At 50.6% G+C, this 23,949-nt stretch overlaps 2 protein-coding genes across 2 annotated transcripts; one reads left to right on the top strand and one right to left on the bottom strand.

Annotated features, from left to right (window-relative positions):
- Positions 1–3,335: 3,335 nt before the first annotated feature.
- LOC138380992 (histone-lysine N-methyltransferase SETMAR-like) lies at positions 3,336–20,706 on the top strand. Its single transcript, XM_069465367.1, has 6 exons — positions 3,336–3,407; positions 11,838–11,909; positions 12,175–12,268; positions 12,669–12,742; positions 13,374–14,362; positions 20,700–20,706. The coding sequence occupies exons 1-6, from the start codon at positions 3,363–3,365 to the stop codon at positions 20,704–20,706; spliced, it is 1,281 nt and encodes a 426-aa protein (XP_069321468.1). The 5' UTR covers positions 3,336–3,362.
- TEX44 (testis expressed 44) lies at positions 20,588–22,655 on the bottom strand. The gene has a single exon (XM_069466184.1). It carries the CDS (start codon positions 22,141–22,143, stop codon positions 20,920–20,922), a length of 1,224 nt encoding a protein of 407 aa, XP_069322285.1. The 5' UTR covers positions 22,144–22,655; the 3' UTR covers positions 20,588–20,919.
- Between the last annotated feature and the right edge of the window lie 1,294 nt (positions 22,656–23,949).

Consider the following 23,949-nt stretch of genomic DNA (forward strand, 5'->3'; position numbering starts at 1 on the left):
AGCTCTCCCGCCCCACCTCGCTGCTGTGAGGTCTTTGATTTCTTAACCACAGAAGCCCCCCGGCCCTCAACATCCCACCCTGGAGTGGTGGAGGCTGTGCATGGGAGTCATTCAAGACCTACCTCTGGTACTTACAGGTTAAGAGTCTTGGGTGAGTGATTTAACCTTCCAAGCCTGAGTTTTCTCATCTGTAAAATGGGCATCCTCAACAGTCCCTGCCTTGCAGGTGGATTGGAGGGAATCAAGGCAGTGCACGCAGAGCCCTGGTTTGGGACTGGCCCATGGCGAGTGGCAGTTGGCTGCCGTCCCTGTTGTGGTTGCTGTGTGCTGCAGCCTTTGGTGGCTGAGCCTTGAGGACAGTGTTTGGACTCTAGTAGAGACCCAGGTAAGATGTCCTCAGTCCGCCCTGGTACATGAATGGGATGGGGGTGTCAGCCCAGGAATGCCACACCTGTGCCATCAGGAAGCAGGGAGCAGCAGGGAGGCCAACATGTCCTGCAACATGGGGACAGGAAGGCCCTGGCCTGAGCCTCATGATGGCTGAGGGCCCTGGGAAGGTGACCTGAGGACAGGGCTTGGAGCCTTCAGGGCAGAGCTGGGTGACCTCAGAGTTAATACCCCCAACCCCACTGCCACAGTTTCTTGAAAAGCAACAACCATGAGCTTTGAATACCAAGAAGGGACATTACCAACAATTATAAATTGTGGCTTGCTTTGTCACGCAGATGGGACACGTGTCCCGGGAAAGCGCGGCTGCTCCCATTCTGTTCTGCAGCGCAGCTCAGCTCTGGGCCCGCCCTGAGCTTCGGAGCTTCAGGTGCTGGGCTCACAGGAAGGCTCCCAGGCTCAGAGGGCAGCCTGCTTTGGGGGGTCTCCCCTCTGCATTTCCCTGGGCATCTGGGAGGCCCTCAGGGTCCCAGGCCTTCCCCAGGGAGCCCCTTCTGGTGGCCAGGCTAGGTGGCGAGCTCTTGCCAGCTGCTTGGTCTTCTGTGGGGGACCGGTCCAGGCCTAGCCACAGAATGTCCAGATCGATGTCCCAGTAAAGGGCCAGGGAGGGGGCTGGGAGCGGCAGTGTTCCCAGCTCCTGCGGCTTGTTCCTGGGAGCGTGGGACCACACTTCCACAAGGCACAGCAGCATGCTGGCACTCCCAGGGACATTCCTGTCTGTCACGGGAGGAGAGGCCCAATCTGAATTATTTGGTGTAGGTGCCATCGTGGAGCAGGGGCCACGCAGAGAGGCGGCAGATTTTTCACTCATCCTCAAATACTGGAGTGAACTTTACAATGTTTTGGAACGTACTCGCAAAAGGCCAGAGAATGACACTGAGGAAATGGAAAGTGGGATGGAGGTGACATGGGAGAAGGGGTGGGTCACCAAGCTGTGTCTGGGTGGGGTGGGCGGGAAGGGCTCTGAGAGTGGGGCAGCCACTCACGCAGCCAGGATGGGGCAAAGCCAGGCCCTCTGCCAGCCTCCATTTCCTCTTCTGTAAAATGGGCGCACCTGCCTTGATTGGTGTGAGGCTTCAATGACATACCCTGTGAGTTAAGTGTTCTGGGTATAAGGGCTCTAGTTTTTTTTGTTACCATTTCTAAAAATTACCACTTTAATTAATTCAGACCTCAGTCCTGAAGTTTACAGAAATACCTAAAGGACATTAGGGGGAAAAAAATCCCTGAAGAAGTTAGGCTACGGAAACAGGGCAGGAAGGAAGAGGACGGCAGGAGCAGCGCTGGCCCTGGCACCCTCACCTGCCATGGCGTGAGGCTGAGCCCATCCACCCACCAACTGTAAGCGGAGCTGAAGCAAAACACCCCTGGAACTTGGGCTGTGCAAATAGGTGCACACACGCGGATGGATGCAGGGAAGAGGGCCAGGAAATGGCACAGTCAGGCAGAGGATTTCTGGGGACACCAATGGGGGCATGTGCACAGGAGTCAAAAACTGGTGGTCCCCCTGGTCAGGGGTGGTGGCATCTGTCTGTGTACACTGCACACTCACCTCTCCCAGCTTCCTTACCTCGGCTCACACCTGGGCTCCACAGGCCTTGGGGACAGGCCTGAGACATCAAGAGACATTCCCCACCCTCTCCTTGCCAGGTAGGAGCCTGCTGGGGTGGCCAGACCTGTGTGGGTCCCAGGAGCCTGGTCCTCTGGCACAGCTCCTGGGGAGGACGGGGAGGCCCCTTCAAACCCCCTGCTGTGTACCAGCAAAGGGTATAAGTGCCTGATCTGCTGTGTAGTAGCAAATGATATAAGATGTAGCAATGAGTGGAAGTGACAGGGGACAGGAAGAATAGTCCATTCAGAAACAGCAAAAGAGGTAGGCCAATAACTCCACAATGTTCAGGTGCCCATCTCTGTCCAGAAGTGGGGTGGGAGAGGGGTAGACTCGAAGGCTCCATGGGACCATGGAAGGACAGTGACTGCTCCCTGCAAAAGCCGACCATAGCCGTGCAGCTGCAAAAGCCGTGGAGTACCAGGCAGCTCAACTGGGAAGGACAGGCAGGCTATCCTGCTCCAGGGCAGGAGCCCTCAAGCGGCATGGAGTCCCTCTGATGTACTAATCCCCAAGTGTGTGGCCCAGCCAGCGGACCCTGGAACTGGTGGTGGGAGATGGGGTCACTTGCTGGGGACTAGGGGATGCCGTGGGAGAGGGACCGGGCGGCCCAGGTGCGCGAGTCTTGGCCTCGTGACCTCATCGCTCCTCGTGGGGTGCCATCCACTAGCACTGGCACAATTCTTGGTTGGAGGTGACCAGGCGCCAGTGGGGGAACACTGCCTGGAAAACCCACCGGGGCAAGCGTGGCCCAGCACCCCGCGTCCCCTTACCCCTCGCTGGCAGCCGTCTTGCGGGGAGGGGGAGAAAGGGGGGCGCTGGGCGGGAAGCTTTGTCGCGCTTTGGTTTTCCGGGTCAGCAGCCCCAGCAAAACAGCGGCGGGAGCGCGCGTCCCCATCGCGCTCGTACTCCTCTCCACCGCGCTCTTGGCGCCGCGGCGTGGGTACCCGGCAACCTCAGGCCTTGAATGACAGCGCGGGTGGCGACTGCGCCGCGCCGGACAGGCAGAGGCTCTGTTGCTTTAAGCACGCTTCTCCATTGTTCGGAATCGAGCCAATCAGCGAGCGTCCGCTTCCTGCGTTCACCCAATAGCGTTCGGGAAATGGAGGCCGAGCACCGCCCACTAATCTATAGGACTTGTTCTGGCTGCTGTGAAAAGCCATCTTTGCATTGTCCCGGGTCGGGCCTCCTACTGGCCACGGCCACCTCCCCGCGCCCCTCCGCCGCGGACTCCGGCAGCTTTATCGCCAGAGTCCCCGAGCCCGCGCTTGCTTTTCTGTCCCCTGCATCACCGGCGTGCCCCACGATGTCAGACGCAGCCGTGGACACCAGCTCCGAGATCACCACCGAGGTGAGGCTGGACGCCGCCCGCCCCCTCGGGGACCGCGCGGCAGCTGGGCTGCCCTGGGGTCAATGCTGCGCCCTCCCTGGGGAGCCCGCCTGCCCCCAGCGCGGTGCCGCCAGCCTACCCACTCGTTAGGGTGTGAATTCGTACGCGGGTGGAGAAAGATTTCTCAACACAAAGATTAGGATAGTTGTAAGTAAAAAGTTTATTTTACCTTAAAGATTAGATAGTTTTAAAGAAAGAAAGTTTATTTTATTTCCCAAAGATGGGAAGGGCTCGACACACGAGAAAGCGGTGTCGGCCCTGGAATAAGGGAGTTAATGTTTCTATTAGGCGGTAAAGACAAAGAAAAAATAGTTATGGCTGTCAGCTGATAACAAAAACAGGTATGAAGCAGCAGTGTTTCCTTCTTCCCTTTTTTTCTTTTTGGCGAGGCCAGCATGTCAGAGTCCTTGTAAATGTATTTCTGGCAAGAACCGAGGCAGAAAGCTGCACCCCTACTGTCTGTTCAGGGCTCTTCAAGGATATTGAAAAAACTCTCTAAAACAATTTAAGCCACAGGTGCTTGATCAAACAAAGGGGCAGTTGTGCTGTGATCTTTCTCTTCAAAGGGATCATTATGTGTTGTGAGTTTATTCCTCTTATTTTTCTGTTTGATAGTTTGTCTTTCTTTGTTAGGTAGTTTATTAATGAGGCCATCCTTTCATCTTTGTTTAAAATTAAAATTATTTATTAATGAATGCAGAAACTGGAAAATTGGGACGGAGGTCTGGTCTCCTGTAACTTTCCCACTGGCTTAGGGAGGTAGAGATGTCCCTATGGAGAGTCCTTTTGAGGGTCATGAAGGGGGAGGGGTTGAAAACATATGATCTTAAAAGGGAGATTAGAAGCAGAATGGGGGTTTCACTGGAGAGAAACAGGGCTTGAATTTGGTTTTGTATGAATGTTATCAGATAGAATGTTGGCTCCTAAAATGAGTATCAAAAGCAGTGCTTTAGGGGCCCCAAGAAAGCTGTTAACTAAGAAAACTAAGGCCACACTTGGGGAGAAGAGTTTACAGTTCTGATTATTAGGGTTCCCAGCATGAGCAAAGGACAGATGGGGCCTGCTATGTAAGCTGGGATGTGGTGACATTCATAGAGTGACAAGAGAAGTATAAAGAGGAAGAAAAGGGCGATAAGAAGCCATATATACCACAGCATATTATTAAAGCTCATGGTTTTAAGGCTTTTGTTGAGTGAATCTGAGCCTAGTATCTGTGATGGGCTGGCAGGTGTAGGCCGGTGGATTTTCAGGGGGTTTGCAGTGTGTGGAAGCAGGTTTTTTTTTTTTTTTTTTGAGACACAGTCTCACTTTGTTGCCCAGGCTAGAGTGAGTGCCGTGGCGTCAGCCTAGCTCACAGCAACCTCAAACTCCTGGGCTCAAGCGATCCTCCTGCCTCAGCCTCCCGAGTAGCTGGGACTACAGGCATGCGCCACTATGCCCGGCTAATTTTTCTATATATATATTTTTAGTTGTCCATATAATTTCTTTCTATTTTTAGTAGAGACGGGGTCTCGCTCTTGCTCAGGCTGGTCTCTAACTCCTGACCTTGAGCGATCCACCCGCCTCGGCCTCCCAGAGTGCTAGGATTACAGGCGTGAGCCACCGTGCCCGGCCAAGGAAGCAGGTGTTTTTGGAGGATCAGCAGGTTTGAGTTGGGAGAGATAAATCCAAGATGGGACCCCCTGGAAGCTCAGCTGTAGTGTGAGTAGTGAGAATGATTTAAAAGGACCTTTCTGTGAAGGGTGGAAGGGGCCTAGTGTGTACTGGGGGATCCTTAAGTAAAACCCAGTCTCCAGACTGTAAGTGTTGCGTCCCTAAAAAATTAAGAAGTTGAGATTGAGGATGGTTATAGTGAGTTTTACTGCTGCAGGTAGGAGTCAAGTGGGGGCGTGGTGAGGAAACTGAGGTGAAAGGGGACAGGAGAACAGAATGCCCGTGTATAAGTTTAAAGGGGCTAAGGAACAAAGACACCCTAGAGGGGAGATGTAGAGTCTGAACTAATTTCCATCTCTGGAAATTGACCCTTGCAATCAATCTCACATGCTCATCTCTTTTGAGATAGTCCCTGGGCTTACAGGGAGGATTTTTTAGTAGCAGGGCTTTGGCAGTGAATAACAGGTTTGAGCTTGGTGGGATTTAGTAGTTTTAGATCTTGGAGATATCAGGTAAATTTGCTATTTACTCAATGGCTGTCATGATTCTGGAAAACAAAGTGTGAAAAGGGCGCTGGAATTAGCAAGAATGTGTCCAGGGTCATGAGTGAACAGTATAATGTAGTGGAATGTAAGAAAAATTTAGTACCTTGAATAGGGGAACAAATGACTCTTAGCAACTGTATGAGAAATTTTTTGACCAAATTAAATAATTTAGCATAAAACACTTGTCACAAAACAGGATCACAGGTTACCATAAAATTATAGTCATTTATCTAGCTACACTGATAATCAAAAGATTTTAAGAGGCAAAAAAAAAAAGTTTTCTCTTTGATAGAGACTCACCTTCCCAGTCATAAGAACCTAGTATAGACAAGCTGGAATACAAGTCAGTAAGGAGACAAACTGAATCTTCTTCAATTTTAAATGAGTTTTTAAAATGTTTACATTGTTTTTGGAACTGGCTGCTCCAAGCAAGTAACCTTGTATTAGTGAACTTTATCTCAGCACCAGTAACTTAGCAACTGAAGTTTTAAGCAGGCAGAAGAGAAAATAGCTTAACAAACTCTTCATTTTAACCTTATCGTGGCAGATGGACCATTTGAGCTCTGAACTTTTTGATGTAATTTGTCTTTTAGTTAAAACTTGTGCACAAGGATTGGCCATAACCAGCTGGAGCGATAGAAAGCATGGCATGTCTTTGAACCTTTCCATTTATACAAATACTTATAAATGGAAAAGCACCATAAACCAACTGAGGTGTCCAAAGGGGTCATTATCCTTGTCTTTCATGATTTTTGAAGGATTTGTTTTTCCCTTTTCTTTAAAAGCAGCAGCCAAACTGTAGTCTAGGGTTTAGCGTAGTGGATCAGAGTATGGCAATTGTAGGTGGGACTCAACAGTGTTTCACCATTGAGTCATTTTTACCCTCTTACATGTCTCAGTTTCTCTTTTCGGGGATCTGTTACTTCTAAGAGGGCTCAAAACACTGAGTGTTCAGCTCTTATGTTTCCTGGGCAAGCCTTCTTTTAATTTTGTTGAGGGGGGTTCCCTATCATAGGGCCACTCATGCCACCGAGATTCACCCCAGGCAACTCCCACTCAAGGCCCCCCACCCCTGCTACCCCTCTGTCACCCAGGGATGGCTTTTGGCTGGGAGGAGTAGAGTGCTCTTTCTCTTTGGAGCAGAGGAACTCAGTTTCTCATTTATCTACAAACAGAACAGTTCATTTTCTTCTTTTGCAAATGCACAAAAAAGCCATTTGAGATTAATTTTGGGATAAAAAGGCAATGGAGAAGATCCTTTAGAAGCCATATATACCACAGGATATTATTAAAGCCACAGGTGCTTGAATAAAAATTAGGATCCCAAATAACAAATTCCTAGGACAAGAACCAATAGTTCAGAATAAAGCAAGGACCATCAACTCTTTAAAATTTTTTAGGCAACATAAAAGTAAAAGCCAAAATATCAAAGGTGAGGTTAAAAAATTAACTTATTTGTAGGCATTGAGCTACTACGTTCTTGGGTTTAGTTTGCAGAGTTGTAGCAAACATAAGCATTGCTGACCATATAAGCTAAAGGACTTAGAGACTTTTGTTGTGTCATGATATTTTAGTCTTTTTAATAATTTGTCCTGTGGCTGCTAAATTCTCTGTTTTTAATCTCCTTTTGTACAAACCCCATAACTGAGAACAGAAACCTTTGTTGTTTTAACCAGAAATTTCCCTTTTAATTATAGTCACTTGATCACATAAAAAATTTCTTTATACATTCCCCTCTATGAACCATATCTCGATTGGCATGGACCACCCACAGCATACTTAAGCTTTCTGTTTTGTTTAACCTTCTTACCAAAATTATATTTCTACCTGCGTTGCCTTTCTACATCTCCCCCTCCTACTTTACTAGTCACTCTCCAGCCTGCTCTCACTTTTTCCCTAAATTTATATTTTGAAAGCACAGAGTTAGGACTTAGGCCTAGATAAAGGAAAAAAAAGGTTGTATGTAAAGTCTCAGTTAATACTGTTTCCATGAGCCTGAGATAGGAAGCCTGAGGTGTTAAAAAAGTTAGGTGTTTAACTTTACCAAAAGATCTTTTTATAGTAGAGGGGTAATTGGGAAGCATTAAAAAGGAATGAGCGAAGACTAGATCTCCCAGTGAGCAGAGGGGCTGTAAAGTACACACAGGTTTGTATTTTCCTTCCATTCTGACGATGGAGGTAGGGGAGGAAAATAGAGGCCCCCAAAATTCAGGAAGAGCACAGTAAGTGGCTCCAGTGTCTATTAAAATCAGTTTGCTTACCTGTGACAGAGAGAGTGTTACCCAAGGCTCTGCCATGTCGATGTTGTGAAGTTGGTTGTGAAGCCGGGGTCTGTCCGTTAGACTGAAGCAATCCCAGAAGACACGTGGGTGTGGACGATGTCGGCTCAGGGGGGCCCACCAGTTCTGGAAGGTGAGTGCAGTCCCCTGTTTTAAGGAGAGCGCACTCCTGCTTCTAGTGCCCCTCCCTTTTGCAGAGAGGGCAGGGTCCCAGCGGAGGCCTCCTGTGGCCTGTCTTATTCCAGTGACCTAGCTGGCTGCAGCAAACGCAGGGCTTGGTTCCTGGAGAAAGGCATGGTCCTGGTGTCTTCTTGCCTGAGCCTCCAGGGTAACTCTGTCTCTGAAAAGCTCGTTCCACGGTGGTAGCCACCATTGGGAAAACTTCTTTCTGCTCTCGGGGCCTGCTGCTGGTCCCGCTTTCTCTTTTCCTCCTCTTTTCATCTCTGTTATCAAAGACCGGGTTTAAAAGTTCTGCTTGTGAAATATGAGGTCCCTTTTCAAGTTTTTGGCATTTTCGCTGAATATCAGGGGCTGACTGGGAGATAAAGTGTATTGCTAGGATTGTCCCTCTCTGGTGTCAGGGTCTAAATTAGTGAAGAGCGAGTGGCTTCAGACAGTCGTGACAGATAAAGGGCTGGACTTTTATCTTGGCTTTGAGTAATTTACAATGCTCTGTGTCCAGTCAGCCTCCCAGGAGAGGGAGCTGGTGTACAGGTGGGGACGGAGTTTGGAACAACAGCCAGAGTGAGTGCGGCCAGGTGAGAGTGGTGGAGGTGGAGAAGAAGAAGGAGGGGGAGCTGAAAGGGAAACTTCATCTGGAAGGTGAAGACATTGGGTGAGGCCGGGCTCACGCCTGTAATCTTAGCATTCTGGGAGGCCGAGGCTGGAGGATCGCTCGAGGTCAGGAGTTCCAGACCAGCCTGAGCAAGAGCGAGACCCGTCTCTACTAAAAATAGAAAGAAATTACCTGGACAACTAAAAATATATAGAAAAAATTAGCCAGGCATGGTGGCACATGCCTGTAGTCCCAGCTACTCGGGAGGCTGAGGCAGGAGGATTGCTTGAGCCCAGGAGTTTGAGGTTGCTGTGAGCTAGGCTGACGCCACAGCACTCTTTCCAGGGCAACAGAGCGAGACTCTGTCTCCAAAAAGAAAAAAAAAAAAAAAAAAGAAGAAAAGAGAAAAAGACAGTGGGAGAGATGCAGGAGTAAGAAGTATGTGGCAGGCAGAATGAAGATTGAGGAAGTTTAGCAAGTTCAAGGAAAGCCCGACAGTAGAGGATTTCAGAGCCCTTGCCAAGCCAGCACCAATAGAAGGTTGAGTGGCAGAAGAGTACTATGATTAAGAAATCCATTTTGGGGCCAAATCTCTTGGTCATTTAATTTACATCTCAATGAGGAGTCTTTGGATAGAGCTGAACGTTGCCCAAAATAAAAGAAAAGGACTTTTTAGAGATGGTCATATGTCAATAGCAAAAAAGGTCTGAGGGGGTATTCCTGACTCAGATGACCTTTGGAGCTCTGCTCAGACATCAGGCATCCCTGACTTTGAGTTAGACTAAAACCTGGAGATCTGGCCAGAAAACAGGCGTCCCTGAGTTCTGACCAAGACCCAGAGTTCTTCCTCATGGCCAGGCTTCCCTGGGTCTGGGTGAACACCCATGAGGGCGGTTAGGAGGCATACGGCCCTCCAAAGCACCCCCACCTGGGAAAGGGTGGTTAGGAAGCGCACTTCCACCGCACTCTCGCAAGTGGTAGAACTGGTGCTGGGTTTCCCTTTTCTACCAAACCTAGACAAAAGCTACTACTTCCAACCTCAAGCATAGACCGCTTCCAGAGACAATAGACTCACCAAATTCTGAACGAGAGCACTGAGAATGGAACCCTGGGAGCTGTGCAGCAGGGGAGGCTGCAGCCTCGGGACAGAAGCAGAATAGTGAGCTCCTTGTATGGAGGCAGAGAAGTGACTTGACTTCCACGTACCAGAGGTAGGAAAATGCAGTCCCTGCTTGGGCCACCAAAATGTTAGGGTGTGAATTTGTACGTGGGTGGAGAAAGATTTCTCAACATAAAGATTAGGATAGTTTTAAGTAAAAGGTTTATTTTACTTTAAAGACTAGAATAGTTTTACAGAAAGAAAGTTTACTTCCCAAAGGTGGGAAGGGTGCGACAGGCGAGAAAGAAAGAAGTGCTGACCCTGGGAGAGGGGTTTGGAGTTTTAACCAGGAGGATAAAAAGAAAGAAAAAATAGTTATGGCTGTCAGCCGATAACAGAAACAGGTGTGGAGTGGCTGTGTTTGCTTTTTCCCTTTTTTCTCCTTTTTGGAGTGGCCGGCTTGTCAGAGGCCTTGGGAATGCGGTTCTGGCAGGAACTGAGCGGGCGGAGAGCTCGCACCCCTACTGTCTGTTCATAGCCCCGGCACCAGGAGGGTTCTGGAGTCAGCCATACAGGGACAAAAAGTGCGAAGGTGCCAATTCTGAGAACTCTCCACCCTTTCTCGGAAAAATCGTGAATATCCCACCCCCAGCTTAGCGTAAAATTGGGGAACCAACATAAAAAGGAGAAATTTCATTATGTTCAGGATCTCCTCCAAGCCCAGAGCAGAGAGCAGACCCGTTTCTTCCCAGAACGTGCTGTTGCTTTGTAAAGCTTCCTTCTACCGTACAGTAAAGCTGCTTGTGCGCGTATGTGACTGACCTGTCATTGACTTGCTACCCGTACCCATTCATCGGCCCTGGGAACCAAAGACCAGGAATACCGAGTCAGACTTGACAGCAAGGCCAGCACTGCCCATGGCGCCACGTCCCCAGGCCCAGGGATGCGTTTAGTGGCCCTGGGCCATGTGCTCCTTGTGTGTGGTGTGTGCAGAGGCCCGCACAGAGCCAGCCAGGTGGTGGCTGTGGGCTTGCATGTTGTGGCCTCCCCACCTCCACCCACTCCCTGGGGTCTTGGCCGCCAGGTGGCGGGAGTGGGCGGCTCCGGGCCTGGGGGCCAGAATGGCCAGAAGGAACGCAGTGAGAGGTGGCCCAGGGCCACTCATTGGGCACTGGCCGAGTGGCTCCCTGAGCTTGGGCCGCTGGACGCCAGTTTGTGTTGTCAGATGACTCGGGCTCTCCAGGGGGAAAAAGTTACGGGGCTTTGGGGTATTGGGAGTTGCCCTGCCTTTGGGGTCCGCCCCGAGGCGAAGTCTGAGGGACACTGAGCGGCTGTGCGGATGGCGAGAGGTCGAGGGGGGCAGTCGGTAGGTCCAGGCAGCGGCAGGCCCTCGGCCTAGGGCACATTGCCTGAGGCTGCGCCCATTTCCAGGCAACGGTTTGCGTCCTCCTGGGACAGCAGGATATGGGGGATCCGCGCGGGTTGGGTTTCTTCGGAGACCTGCGCTTGCCAGGGCCTGGACTTAGAGCCAGGCTGTAAAGGACTCCGGCTGGCAAGGTGGCCTCCCATTCCCGTCCCAGGCTAGGCCACCAGTAAGAGTTCTCCCGCCGTGCCAGGCCCCTCCCTCCATTCCCTTATTTCTGGAGCATACCTGCTGCCTTCCAAGAAGGGTTTGTGGGGGCGGAGCTCCCTCTGGGTGGAAACAGTCTGTGACGGGGCGAGTGTTCTGCGGCTCGGCCCGTTTGCCCAGCCTGACGGGTTTGGGGCTGTGGTGTCACATGGCTCCTTTCCTAAGAAGGATGAGGGGTTAGCGGGAGCCCCGTGTGGGCCCGTTCTGGTTTGCGTTTGAGCGTGGGGAAATCGTAGGGATCTGACCGCAAACTCCGATATCTCTGCAGCCCTCCTCCCACTCCTGCAGCCGCGGGAGCACGTGCCTCTTGGCTCTGGATGCGCACATCGGCCCCGCGTCTCTAGCTCTCAGCCCCTTTGCCTGCCCCGGGCTGCTCGGAAGACTTACTGGTTCCCTCTTCCCTTTTGAAGGACTTAAAGGAGAAGAAGGAAGTTGTGGAGGAGGCAGAGAATGGACGAGACGCCCCTGCTAATGGGAACGCTGTGAGTGGCCACCTTGCTGGCGAGCCCTGGCAGCTCCCGTCCCAAGAAGTTTTTCCTGGTCTGATTTTGGGTTTAGCCCAGGGCGGGAAGGGAGGCCAAGGCCCTGGGCAGTTCCCGTGTCAGGGTTGCCCCTGGACCCTGGTTGGAAGGTGCTCTAGAAGCATCAGGCAGCCTCTGAAGGGAGGGGTGAGGGGGTCGGAGCGCAGCTGTGTCCTCTAGCCCTGGGCCAGCTGGTTAACTGCTGGGTGTGTGTTCTGTCGAGGAGAACGAGGAAAATGGGGAGCAGGAGGCTGACAATGAGGTAGATGAAGAAGAGGAAGAAGGTGGGGAGGAAGAGGAGGAAAAGGAAGAAGGTGATGGTGAGTAGCCTTGTCTGGCAGGAGGGGAAGGGATTGCGGGTTCCTTGGGGACAGTGGCCTTGCACCTGTGGAGTCAGGGCCTTCCTTGTTTCGGGCTGGTGACATGGAGCTGTGCCACTCACACTCCGTCTACACACTTGCTCTCCTCCTGGGCCCTTTGTGCAGCTTTGAAAGCCCCTGACTACTGATGTGCTGGCCTGGCCTCTGCCCATGCAGCCGCTTGGGCCCGACACCGTGACAAGTACATGAGTGGGTGTGGGTCCCCGACCTGCCCAGTTTGTGGGGCAGCAGCGGCGAGTCCAGGGACATTCCACCCTGACATATCTGTTACTGGGAGATTCCCCAAGGAACCACGGTAGGAGGGCAGTGTGGTGTTTACCTGGTCCTTGGTTCTCTTCAGGTGAGGAAGAGGATGGAGATGAAGATGAGGAAGCTGAGGCCTCCACGGGCAAACGGGCAGCTGAAGATGATGAGGTAGGGTCTGGCTTAGGGGTGGGGAACCTGCAGCCTTGAGGCCACATGTGGCCTTCTAGGTCCTTGGGTGCAGCCTTTTGACTGAACCCTAATTTTACAGAACAAATCCTTTTATTTTTATTAATACATTTTTGTTCATCTTCTAGATTTTTATTTTATTTTTGAAATGAATTTTTAAAATTCATTTATAATGAATTCATTTTAAAATGAATTTTTTTTGTATTTAAAATACCAAAGAATAATATAAATTTCAACAAAATAATCCTCCTAGCTTGACTGGCACAATAAGAACATTCGTAGCCGCAAGGGCTAAATTGACGGCTGCTATGCTCAGGATTTAGTTCCAAGTTCCTCTGCCTGACTGGTGCCGTTACAGCATGTGGCTGATTGGTGAGAGTGTATGGGGGTTGAGTGTGCCACTCTGTTACCAGCTTTTGATGGCAGTGTACTTACTGTGTGGCTATAGGTTATTCAGTATGAAATGTCCGATTTCCTTAAGTACTAAGTTTTACAGTTGATATCTGACATTTCACTTCGACACTTCTTGTTTTATTTTTATTGTGAAGGTACATCCTCAGTCTTGCAAACACATGTTTTGGCTTGTGATTATCTTTCAAATTTTTTTTTTTAGAGCAATTTTTGTGAAACCATGGATAAGTCAAAAATTCGTATTATTTTTGAATATGAGTTTCGTCATGGAACCAATGCTTCGCAGACAGCTCGAAATATCAACGAAGTGTTTGGGAAGGACGTGGCTAATGAACGCACAGTACGTCGATGGTTTGAGAAGTTCCGTTGTGGTGATTTTAATCTTGAAAATGAGCCACGTGGGCGACCTGAGACCAAGGTGGATAATGATGAGCTGAAAGCGGTAGTGGAAGCGAATCCATCTCAGCCTACACGTGAATTAGCAGCAAGGTTTGATGTTAGTATCCCAACAATATTGGACCATTTAAAACAAATCGGCAAGGTAAAGAAGCTGAATAGATGGGTTCCCCATGAATTAAATGAGCGTCAGAAGAGAAATCGTCTTGAAGCTTGCCTTTCTTTGCTGTCACGACATAAAGGTGAACCATTTCTACACCGTATTGTTACGTGTGATGAAAAATGGATTCTTTTTGACAATCGAAAGCGTTCAGCACGATGGTTGGATAAAGATGAAGTGCCAAAACACAGTGCAAAACTGAGTATTCATCAGAAAAAGCTAATGGTGTCTGTTTGGTGGTCCAGCGCTGGTCTTATCCACTACAGCTTCATGAAACCTGGTCAATTGATTACAGCGGATGTCTACTGCAACCAATTGGATGAAATGATGAAGATGCTTGCAATTAAGCAGCCGAGATTGGTCGATAGAGACAGGCCAATCCTCTTGCAAGACAACGCTCGACCACATGTCACACAAGCAACGCTGCTTAAACTACAGGAGCTGGACTTGGAAACTCTCTGTCATCCATCGTATTCACCAGACCTTGCACCAACTGACTACCACTTTTTCCAGGCTTTGGACCGATACTTGGAAGGAAAAATATTCAATTCTCAACAAGCTGTGGAAAATGCCTTTCGAGATTTCATTGCTACTTGCTCTCCAGGCTTCTTTGCTGCTGGCATAAACAAACTACCGTTAAGATGGCAAAACTGTGTCGATAGTTTAGGTGCATACTTTGATTAATTGTACTGCTCCTAGTTTGAGATATAATAAACTGCACTTTTTTTTTTTTTTTTTGAGACAGAGTCTCACTTTGTTGCCCAGGCTAGAGTGAGTGCCGTGGCGTCAGCTTAGCTCACAGCAACCTCAGACTCCTAGGCTTAAGCGATCCTACTGCCTCAGCCTCCCGAGTAGCTGGGACTACAGGCATGCGCCACTATGCCCGGCTAATTTTTCTATATATATTTTTAGTTGTCCATATAATTTCTTTCTATTTTTAGTAGAGACGGGGTCTCGCTCTTGCTCAGGCTGGTCTCGAACTCCTGACCTTGAGCAATCCACCCGCCTCGGCCTCCCAGAGTGCTAGGATTATAGGCGTGAGCCACCGCGCCCGGCCTAAACTGCACTTTTGATTTGAAATCAGACATGCATAATGACCTAAAATATTTGAAGTGGAATTTGTGAATAATTATACAGATGGACAGTTTTTTTTGTGTGTGTGTGTGTGTGTTTTGAGACAGAGTCTCGCTCTGTAGCCCTGAGTAGAGTGCAGTGGTGTCATCTTAGCTCACTGCAACCTCACGCTCCTACACTCAAGGGATCCTCCTATATCAGCCTCCCAATCAGCTGGAACTACAGGTGCGTGGCATGACACCTAATTTTTCTATTTTTCTATTTTTAGTAGAGATGGGGTCTCGCTCTTTCTCAGGCTGGTCTTGAACTCCTGAGCTCAAGCAATCCTCCTGCGTCAGCCTCCCAGAGTTGCTAGGATTACAGGTGTGAGCCACCGTGCCCAGCCTCATGACAGTATTTTTAAATTCTGTCTGCTTAACAGCTTATCATGTCAAAGACGGTCAAGAGAATGCTTGAAGAAAGAAAACAGATTTTTTAATGAGGATTGGGAATTGCAATATTATCTTGTTTCTGCTAAAGATAAAATTGCTTGCTTTGTGATACTGCAATATCGATGTTAAAGTTAATATTCATCAGCATTATAACACTCAGAAGAACGACAAATATTTTAAATTAGAGAAAGAGCTGTGAAAGGGCATATTGCAGAAATTGAAAGATGAAAAGCAAAAGCAAAGACAGTTCTTTCAAGCAGCAATAAGATCTGGAAATAATGCCACTGAAGCAACTTATAAAGTAGTTTATATACTCCAGTAAAAAGGGAAGCCATTCAGTGATAATAGAAATTGTGGAAGAATGCATTGTTGAAGTTGTAGGATACTTAGAGTCCGATGATATTTAAGTACAAACAACTGCCTCTTTCAAGGAGAACCATAACTGATTGGCAGCATGAATTAGCCCTTGACTTAATAGAACAACTTCATGCAGTACTTCAAAAGGAAAAAATACATTATGCAATCGCTTGGATGAATCAACTGATACTACAGACTCAGCACAGGTTTTATACTTCATTCAGCTCATAACAGAAGATTTTGTTTGCTATGAAGAGTTACTCACTTTGGGTACTCTTGGGAACAGGACATGGTGAATAGATATCTTCAACAACTTTCCAGATAAATGTCATGAAGTTGGACTGAATTTGGTAAATTTAGTGAGTGTACAAATGGTGCATCTTCCGTGACAGGAAAACATGAGGGTTTATTGCACAGATAAAAAAAAGTATTAACAGATCCAGATGCTCTCATTTCTTTTCGTTGTATCTTGCATCAGCAAAATCTCTGCTAAAGCTACTAGTTTAAGTGACAGTTTGCAACAAGTTATAAGTATTGTTAACTATATTTGTGCAAATGCAACATGGCATCATCAGTTTCATAACATGCTAGAGTTGAACAATGAGTTGAACAATGAACATTCAGTGTGGATTTGCGGTGTTAAAGTGTGTTGGCTCTCCCAGGGACAGGTGTCAGCCAAAATTTTATCTCTGCAAGAACAGATAGTTAAATTTGATGAAGAACAGAATCAGCAATGTGAGTTATTGAAAGAAGATTTCAATAGGAATGCAGCATTTCTCTGTGATATCATGTCAAATCAAAACAACTTGAATATTTTTTTGCAAGGTAAAACTAAGTCTACACATGATATGTAGCAAAAAATCCAAGCATTTTGAAAAAAGGTATCCTTTTTCGAAACACTTCTTCAAAAGGAAATTTCAGATGAACATTTTCACCAGTTAGCAAAGGTCATTGATGAGCAGGATGATATACAGGCATCATTTGAAGAATATGTAGCTGTAACAGACCTGTTAATACAGACCTGAGAATACAATGAAAGGTTCCCTGACTTGGAGAATCGTGATATCACACACAAATTAGCATTTCAGCCTCACCTTGATGTCACCAAAGCACCTAAAGAACTACAGATGGAATTGATTGAGCTCTCAGTAGATGACATTTTAAAGTCATTGTTTGAGGCTAAGAAAGATCCAGTTGAAATATGGAAAGATGCAGTAGAATACTCACACCTTCAGCTACATGCCTGAAAAACGCTTTCTTGCTTTCCAACCACTTATTGCCGCAAATCTACATTCTCCTACCTGACCCAAATCAAGACACCTTTAAGGTCACAGATGACTGGTGCCATCTAGAGGATCAACCGAAACTGTGGACCTGCATGCTGCACCAGATATTCAAATGCTTTCCAACAAAAAGCAGATACAACAAAGTCATTAAAAGGTTAGTTAACTTTAAAATTAACAAATAGTTCTCAGTTTTTGAAATTATTAAGTATATAGTAGTTAGATTTTTATAAAATAATGTACATTTTAAAGTATATGTAGTTGAAGTTTCTTGATCATGGCCTTATTTTATTACAGCTAAGTTAATGCAGCTTCCAACATGGAAAGGTTCCCACCCCTGGGCCAGGGGTTTTTTCCAGCTTCGGATCTGACTGTAGAGTCACTACCCTGGAAAGCCAGGCTGGAGGCTTCTCTTTCAGAGATGCCACACGCGTGGTCAGCGTGCAGACGGTGGCCACTGACTGTTGAGGAGAGACGCTGCCCTTCCGTGGGCCAGACAGACAGAATGTGCCATGGCCCCTGGGCAGCAGCTGGGCTGGGTGTTGGTGCTTGGTCTCTTGGGATGGGGGAGCTGGTGGCTCCTTGGAAACAGATTGTTGAGGGACCTGGATAGCACCCTGCAGTGACAGGGCACTATTAGGAGGGAGGAGCCTGGGGGAGGCCTGGGTAGACTGCATCACCTATGTTTGAGACCCAGTCACCAACCCCTGAGTCCTGAGCCACCGCCACTGGCTGGCCCGGGCCAACTCTCTGGCCCAAATTTAGGTGACTGCTTTACCTTTGCACATCTGATGGTCTTTCCACTCCTGTCCTGTCTTGTTCCTCACCTTTCTCCGCTTCAGGTTGGAACCTTATCCTCTGTCCTCCGTGACTGATGTCTCCTGCCTCCGTTTACCTGTGTATTTGTCACTTCCATGCTCTTGCAGTTCACCCTCAGTGGGCAGGGCTGGGGCCTGTTTCCTGCAGAGGCCCTCGAATTATTTTGAACAAGTGGCCTCTCATTTTAGTATTGTGGCCCAGAAATTATGTAGCCCATTTGCTCACCGGGCACCGAAGACAGGGCCAGGCGCTCGATGTCAGAGGCTGACAAGGGATTCTCAGTGCTGAGGCGTCTGGCAGCTCTGAAAGGGCAGCAGATGTCCACTGTCCTGTGAGAATGTTGTGCTGAGCGCCTGCCGTGTGCCAGTGAGGGTGGCGGTGTGGGCCGGGCTGCTACAGCGGCCCCTTTAGGGGGTTTGCCCCGGAATGCGGTTGGAAATAGGACAAAGCCCGGCGGTCCAGGGGCCTCCCAGGCCGGAGTGGGGAGAGAGGGGGCACTGAAAGGGGGGCCCTGCCCACGGCACAGGCCTGGAGCCCGTTTCCTGCGCATAAATAGTTCCTGGCCAGTTGCCTTGGGAACCAGACTCAATTGACTAACGTCACCGGGCCAGCCATTGCGTAGCAACCAGATGGAGCTCCCAGGTGCTGAGGTCACCGTTGCCGTGGGGGAGCTGGGGGTGGGGTGGGGTGGGGTGGTGGTGGGGTGTCCACCTACTCTCTTTGCCCCAGCCCTGGCCAGGAGCTGCTCTTCCCTGGCAGGAAAAGGCTCCGCCTGGCCCACTGCAGCCCAGACACCCTCCTGGCCCTTGGGCTGGCCAGGCTGCTGTGGCCAGAGAAAGCCCCATTGTGGCCGAGTGCACCCGGCAGCCAGGGGCATTTTTCTGACAGAGAGGCCTTTGTCCACCCTCACCCCATCTGAATTTTTCTGTTCCAGCCTCGTTTGCTCACAGGGCCCCAACCTGGGTTCCTGCTCTGGTAACAGGAGCAGGTGGCAGCATGGGGCGTTTTCATTCCCCTCCTTCTAGTCACCCAGGACATCTCTGAGCTTGGCCACCTGCCTTGAGGGAGGAGACACTGGTCCTGCTCACTCCACTCTGCTCCCTTCTCTGGTTTCCCTCCTCCCTTGTGTCCCTCCCCTGGCTTTTGTGCTGTGTCACATTTTCCTCCACTGCTTCGTGGGGAGAGGGAGTGGGGTCGCTGGGGCAGCCTGCACTGACCACACCAAGTGTCTGATGTGGGCCTTGTTCTTAGGGTGTCCCTGTCTCTGTTCGCCTGTTCCCACCACAGCAGAATGTGAAGTGCTGCAGCCAGAAAGCCTCGGCTTGGAGACAAAGGCCCAGGACCTCACGCAGGGGCCAAGCAATCTGCCACCTTTGTCTGGCTGGGGTAACCCTAACCATCTCTTCTTGGAGGACCTTGCTTGTCTTGTTCAGACTCGGTGTGTTGGAGCCCATTTGTGGGAGGTGTTTTTCCTCACCAAAGACTGCATTTTGGAAATTACTAGTAACATACAGGAGGTTAGTAGCAAAACCAGATTTTGGGGTGAATCCTGTTTCCTCACTGGTTGACATTTAAAATTCAGAGATGCAAAGGAATAGTTTTCAGTCGGCAGGGGTGCGGGGTGTGGGGGTGGTGTACTGAAAGACCTGGATGCCTCGGTTCTTTCCAAAGCACAGAGTTAATGGCTAATTTCTTTCTATTTTTAGTAGAGACAGGATCTCGCTCTTGCTCAGGCTGGTCTCGAACTCCTGAGCTTCAGCAATCCTCTCGCCTTGGCCTCCCAGAGTGCTAGGATTACAGGTGTGAGCCACCACACCCGGCCTCTTCTCTCTTTTAAGGTCTGACTTGATTGCTTCTCTGGAAGTTCCCTGAAGACTGGGCTCTAAATCACCAATCTCGCTCTTCTGAATTCTTTGCATTCGTGACATGGAGACAGTTCACATTGCACCTACAGAAGGTGGCAGGTCCTGGAGGAAAGAGGGTATACACACCTGGTTCATCTGGGCACCGCCTTGGGGCCTGGCCTCACTCTTCCTCATGCAAGCCGTCTGCAGGGTGGGGGCGGCAAACACCTGCCTCTAGGGGCTAGGCTGGTGACATCATTCACTGACATGGGCCAGGTAGGCTGTGGTGGACAGTGAGCATGTGCACCCTAAAGCACCCTGAAGAAATGAGGGCCCTAGATTTTTCCAGAGAAGCAGAAATCCCTACTTTTATGTAAAATCTCCTGTTGTAAAAGTGTTAGCAATTAATTTATAATTTGAGAAACAATATAGGTCGAATAAATCAGTGGGCTGGTTTCACCGCCAGGGCTCCCATCTGGAGACTGCGGGAGTGAGTGAGGGATACGTGAGCTTCGCTCACACCACCAGATGGGGCACAGTGGCCAGAGGGTGGGCTGGGGGCTTCTGAAGCAGGTGGCTGTCCCGTTGCTGCAATCAAGGCCTGCCCGTGCTAGTGCCTTCACAGTGCATGTCGTCGCAGACAGGGGCAAATACCAGGAAAGAGACCGGGTCTCTGGTGAGCAACTCACCTGGGTTTGTCTGGGGTTTTCCAGTTTTAAATGTGAAAGTCCCACATCCTAGAACCCCCTTAGTCAGAGGCAAACTAGAGGGTTGGTCACCCTACCTGGATCCCTGCTCCCAGGGTGTCCCCAGCCCACTGGAGGATAATAATGGCAGCGGAAGTGTGTGGGTGTGTTAAGTGCCAGACACTGCGTATGGCCTGTGTTGTTTCCCTTATGTCTGGAACATTGCGGTGTGGGTTTATTCTCCATTCTGCAGCTGAGGAGGCTCAGAGTGAAGTGACTTGCCCGGGGCAGCGCTGGTGCTGGGGTGGAACCCGTGTTGGTCTGCGGAGTCGCTCTCAAGCTCCCCACCCTCTCCGGCCACAGCCGGGGCCCTGGAGAAGAAGCTTACCTGGGTGGAAGTCCTGTCTGGATGGGGTTTTGCAGGTCTGAGACCCCTACTCTGGCCCCCAGGCTCTTCTCTGTGCGCTTCTGCCCCCAGCCCCTGAACGGGACCACCCAGAAGCCCTTAGGGCACAGTTTCCACAACACCCTGACACTCTGGTCCTCTCACCCTGGTGCTCTCTGCATGGACAAGGGAGGAGGCTGGCGCTTAGAAAATAAACGCTCGCTGGTGATTTATTGCTCGGGATGGGGGAGCCATCCTGGGCAGGGGTGGGCAAGGGCCCGAGCCAGTCCTTTGGGGGTCCCTGCGTGGGAGTCTAATCACAGTTGGGGCCAGCATGGGCCGGGCGTGGGGTGAGGTGACTGATCAGGTAGCGCACGGCCGAGCGGATCCCCTCCACGGTCCTCCGCTCCACCGTCTCTAGCACATGGGTGACGGAGCGCAGGGCGGAGCCAGTCCCTGAAGCCAGCCCGGAGGAGAAGGCTGAGCTGGCGCTGCCCAGGATGCTGGAGACGGAGCGCAGGCTGGGCCCCGTGCTGTGCAGTATGTCTGCCACGGTGCTGCGGTCAGAGGCCAGCAAGCCCATGGCTGTGCCCATGCCCATGGTGGTCTCGGACCACACCAGGATGTCTGCCAGGGAGCTGATGGAGCCCTCGCCCCCGCCCAGCAAGCTGCTCATGGAGCGCATGTAGCCGTTCTCCTCGCTGGCCATGTACATGTTGGGGTCCAGGGGCATCCCCTCCAGGGCCATCTCGTTGGGGCCAGGCAATAGGGGGACGCCGTCTCCTGGGGAGGGAGAGTAAGATCGAGCCTGTGGCTCTCTTGAGCCATCCACCACATCCTCCCCTGTCACCACGTGGGACTCATCTGACGGCAAAGCTTTGGTGTCCAAGTGTAAGGCCTTTGTACCCTCAGCTTTCTCCTCAACGGGCTTGATGGTGCTGGTGGCCTGAGGGTGACCCTTTGTGTCTACAGGGGGCTTACCAGTGTCATTCATGGTGGGTGGAAGTTCTGCGTTCCGGGTGGAATGTTCCTCAGCACGTGGGGCAGGGGGAGCTAATTCCGGCTCCTGGCTGGAAATACTCTCCACCTGTGGTGTGTTGTCCTCACTCAGGCAGTGACTTGGGAACGTCCCCAGACTCTGCGTTTCCCTTGCCTCTTGAACCAGCCTGTCCCATGAAAGGTTCTGGAGGCTCATGGACATTTGCGGGGCACCTGGGTCTCGTCTGGGGAGCAAAAGTGTGATCCCTTTGGTCGTCTCTTGGCTGTCACTGGGATCAACTGCATCCTCGTCTCTGTCCCCAGATGTTGACTTGGCCTCGGAGGTAGCTGTCTCGAAGGAGTGGTGATCTGCATCCTGCCGTTCAGCGGATGTTGCAGGGCCGCCCACCACCACTGGGACATCTGCAGGGAGGGGGACCTGACCTTGGGACGCCCCTATCGGGCTGTCCGTAGACCTGCTGTTGGACAGGGAGGCCTCGGGGGAGCCATGTGTGGGGTTGCTGGTGGCTCCGCCCTCTCCCGAGGGCTCGGTGGTCATCTATGCCCTTTGGCACGTGTGGTGGTTCGAGGCAGTGACCGTAGCCCAGCTGGGCTGGGTTGTCCAGGTGGTGAGGTCACAGGGGGATGTTGACGGCTGGTGATGTCACAGGCAACTGTAGAGCAAGGTCCTGAGCACCTGCAGTGGCCAAGTAGGTGGGGTGAGGATACAGGACAATTTGTCGCTGGGTTCGCAGGTCCATAGGGAAAGAAAGACATGTCTTGGGAAAGGGTGGAGGTGTGTATACAGGTGCAGGTGCAGCCAGAGGGCCGGGGGAGTCATGATGGCTGTGACTTTGATGAATGAGAAGGGGATGCAGATGTTGGCTGAGGACCATTGTCTAGAAGGAACCCCTCTTGGCACCTCTCTGTCTGCACTCGTGCCTCAGGACCCCGATTTAGCCATTCTTTCTGCAAGGAATCTAGATTTCTAGCAGTGGCGAGTAGGAATAAGCAAAGGCCAAGGGCCTGGGCAGCTGCTAGCCCTGGCCGTCTTTGGCTGTGGGGTTAGCCCTTTTGACACAGGACAGATGGTCTCTATCTTCTCCCTGCTCAACTGGGCTGGGAGGGCAGAGAACAGCAAAAGATCCGCAAGCCCCTTGAGTATTCCTTGGAACGGTGTAGACTGGATAAACCTACTTGTGCTTACAGTCCTTGTTAAGAAGGTGACTGGAGTGGAAGGTTCCGGTCTGTTGTGTCTGTGCCTCTCCGGGGTTATCAGCTAACACTTAGTGACTGCTTCTCACGGGCAAGAGAAGGAGCTAAGCATCCTCCCAGGGACCCCTCGTCTTGAGGTGGGTGTGGGTCTATGAGGATACCCATGTCACACATGGGGAAGCTGAGCCTCAGAGGGAACAAGTGACTTATTCAAAGTCACAGTCCTAATAAGCACGGAATCCAGAATTTGAATCCTGTCGGGCTTTAGAACTCAAGCTCCCCAGCACTCTCCAACGCACAGGCGGGATATTAAACATACCGAGTGACTGGCACGGCGAGAACACATTTCCCGGCCTCCCTTGCAGGTAGGTAAGAGCATGCAGCCGCGTTCTGGCCAGAGGCCTGCTGTCAGAGCTGGTGCACACACCAGCGTAACGACAGGTGCCAGCTCCGGGGGGTACGATCATCGGTATCGTCACAGGCAGAGAAAATCTGCAGCCCCCCCGCCCCGCTTTCTCCTGTGCTGCCTCTCCTGGTCGCCCTCCCCTCGCCTCCTCATGTCCCTCTGGCCAGCCTGGGTCTTGACCCTCCAAGGTGACATCCTTTCTTCTGAGCCCCAGTCTCAATGCTCGCTAGGTATTTATTCTCCCTGTGGGGACCCCGCTGCCATCCCAAAGGTCACAGGGCAAACCCACTTTGCTGGAGGGGAGGGACCAATTGGTGCCACCTGTGCCTTGGGAAGGAATTCCGGAGGCTGCTGGCTGCTCCTCCTGTGGTTGCCTTTCTTCCTTAGTGTCAAAACAATTGTTAAATAAACATTACAGGGGGCTACTGTGTTGGATTAAGCTCCTGCACTAGGTCCCAACAGACCAGACTAAAAATCTCAGTGGAGTCACCCATGCTGAGGTTCCACATCACCAAACTGAGTTGTCTCAACTTCTGAGAAATTGGGAGAAAGAGACAACAGCCAGTTTCCCGAACAGGCCGGTTCCAGCCCTCCACAGGCGTGACAACGAAGTCCCCTCTGTTTTCATCTTTAACCTGAAGGAAACAATCAGTTTTCTTTCGTTCTGTTTCCCCACCCCACCTTACAAGGAAAGTAGCCTTGAAATGACCAATCCACTTTCTGTTCTTGTTTCCGCTTTCTTCA

The sequence above is a fragment of the Eulemur rufifrons genome, chromosome 1, assembly GCF_041146395.1.
Source record: "Eulemur rufifrons isolate Redbay chromosome 1, OSU_ERuf_1, whole genome shotgun sequence".
Lineage (NCBI taxonomy): Eukaryota > Metazoa > Chordata > Mammalia > Primates > Lemuridae > Eulemur > Eulemur rufifrons.

Coding starts and splice junctions, on each gene's coding strand:
- LOC138380992 (XM_069465367.1), top strand. CDS start 3,363: ATGTCAGACGCAGCCGTGGACACCAGCTCCGAGATCACCACCGAG. Junction 12,269..12,668: donor GGAAAAGGAAGAAGGTGATG/GTGAGTAGCCTT, acceptor GGTTCTCTTCAG/GTGAGGAAGAGGATGGAGAT. Junction 12,743..13,373: donor GGGCAGCTGAAGATGATGAG/GTAGGGTCTGGC, acceptor TTTTTTTTTTAG/AGCAATTTTTGTGAAACCAT.
- TEX44 (XM_069466184.1), bottom strand. CDS start 22,143: ATGACCACCGAGCCCTCGGGAGAGGGCGGAGCCACCAGCAACCCCACA.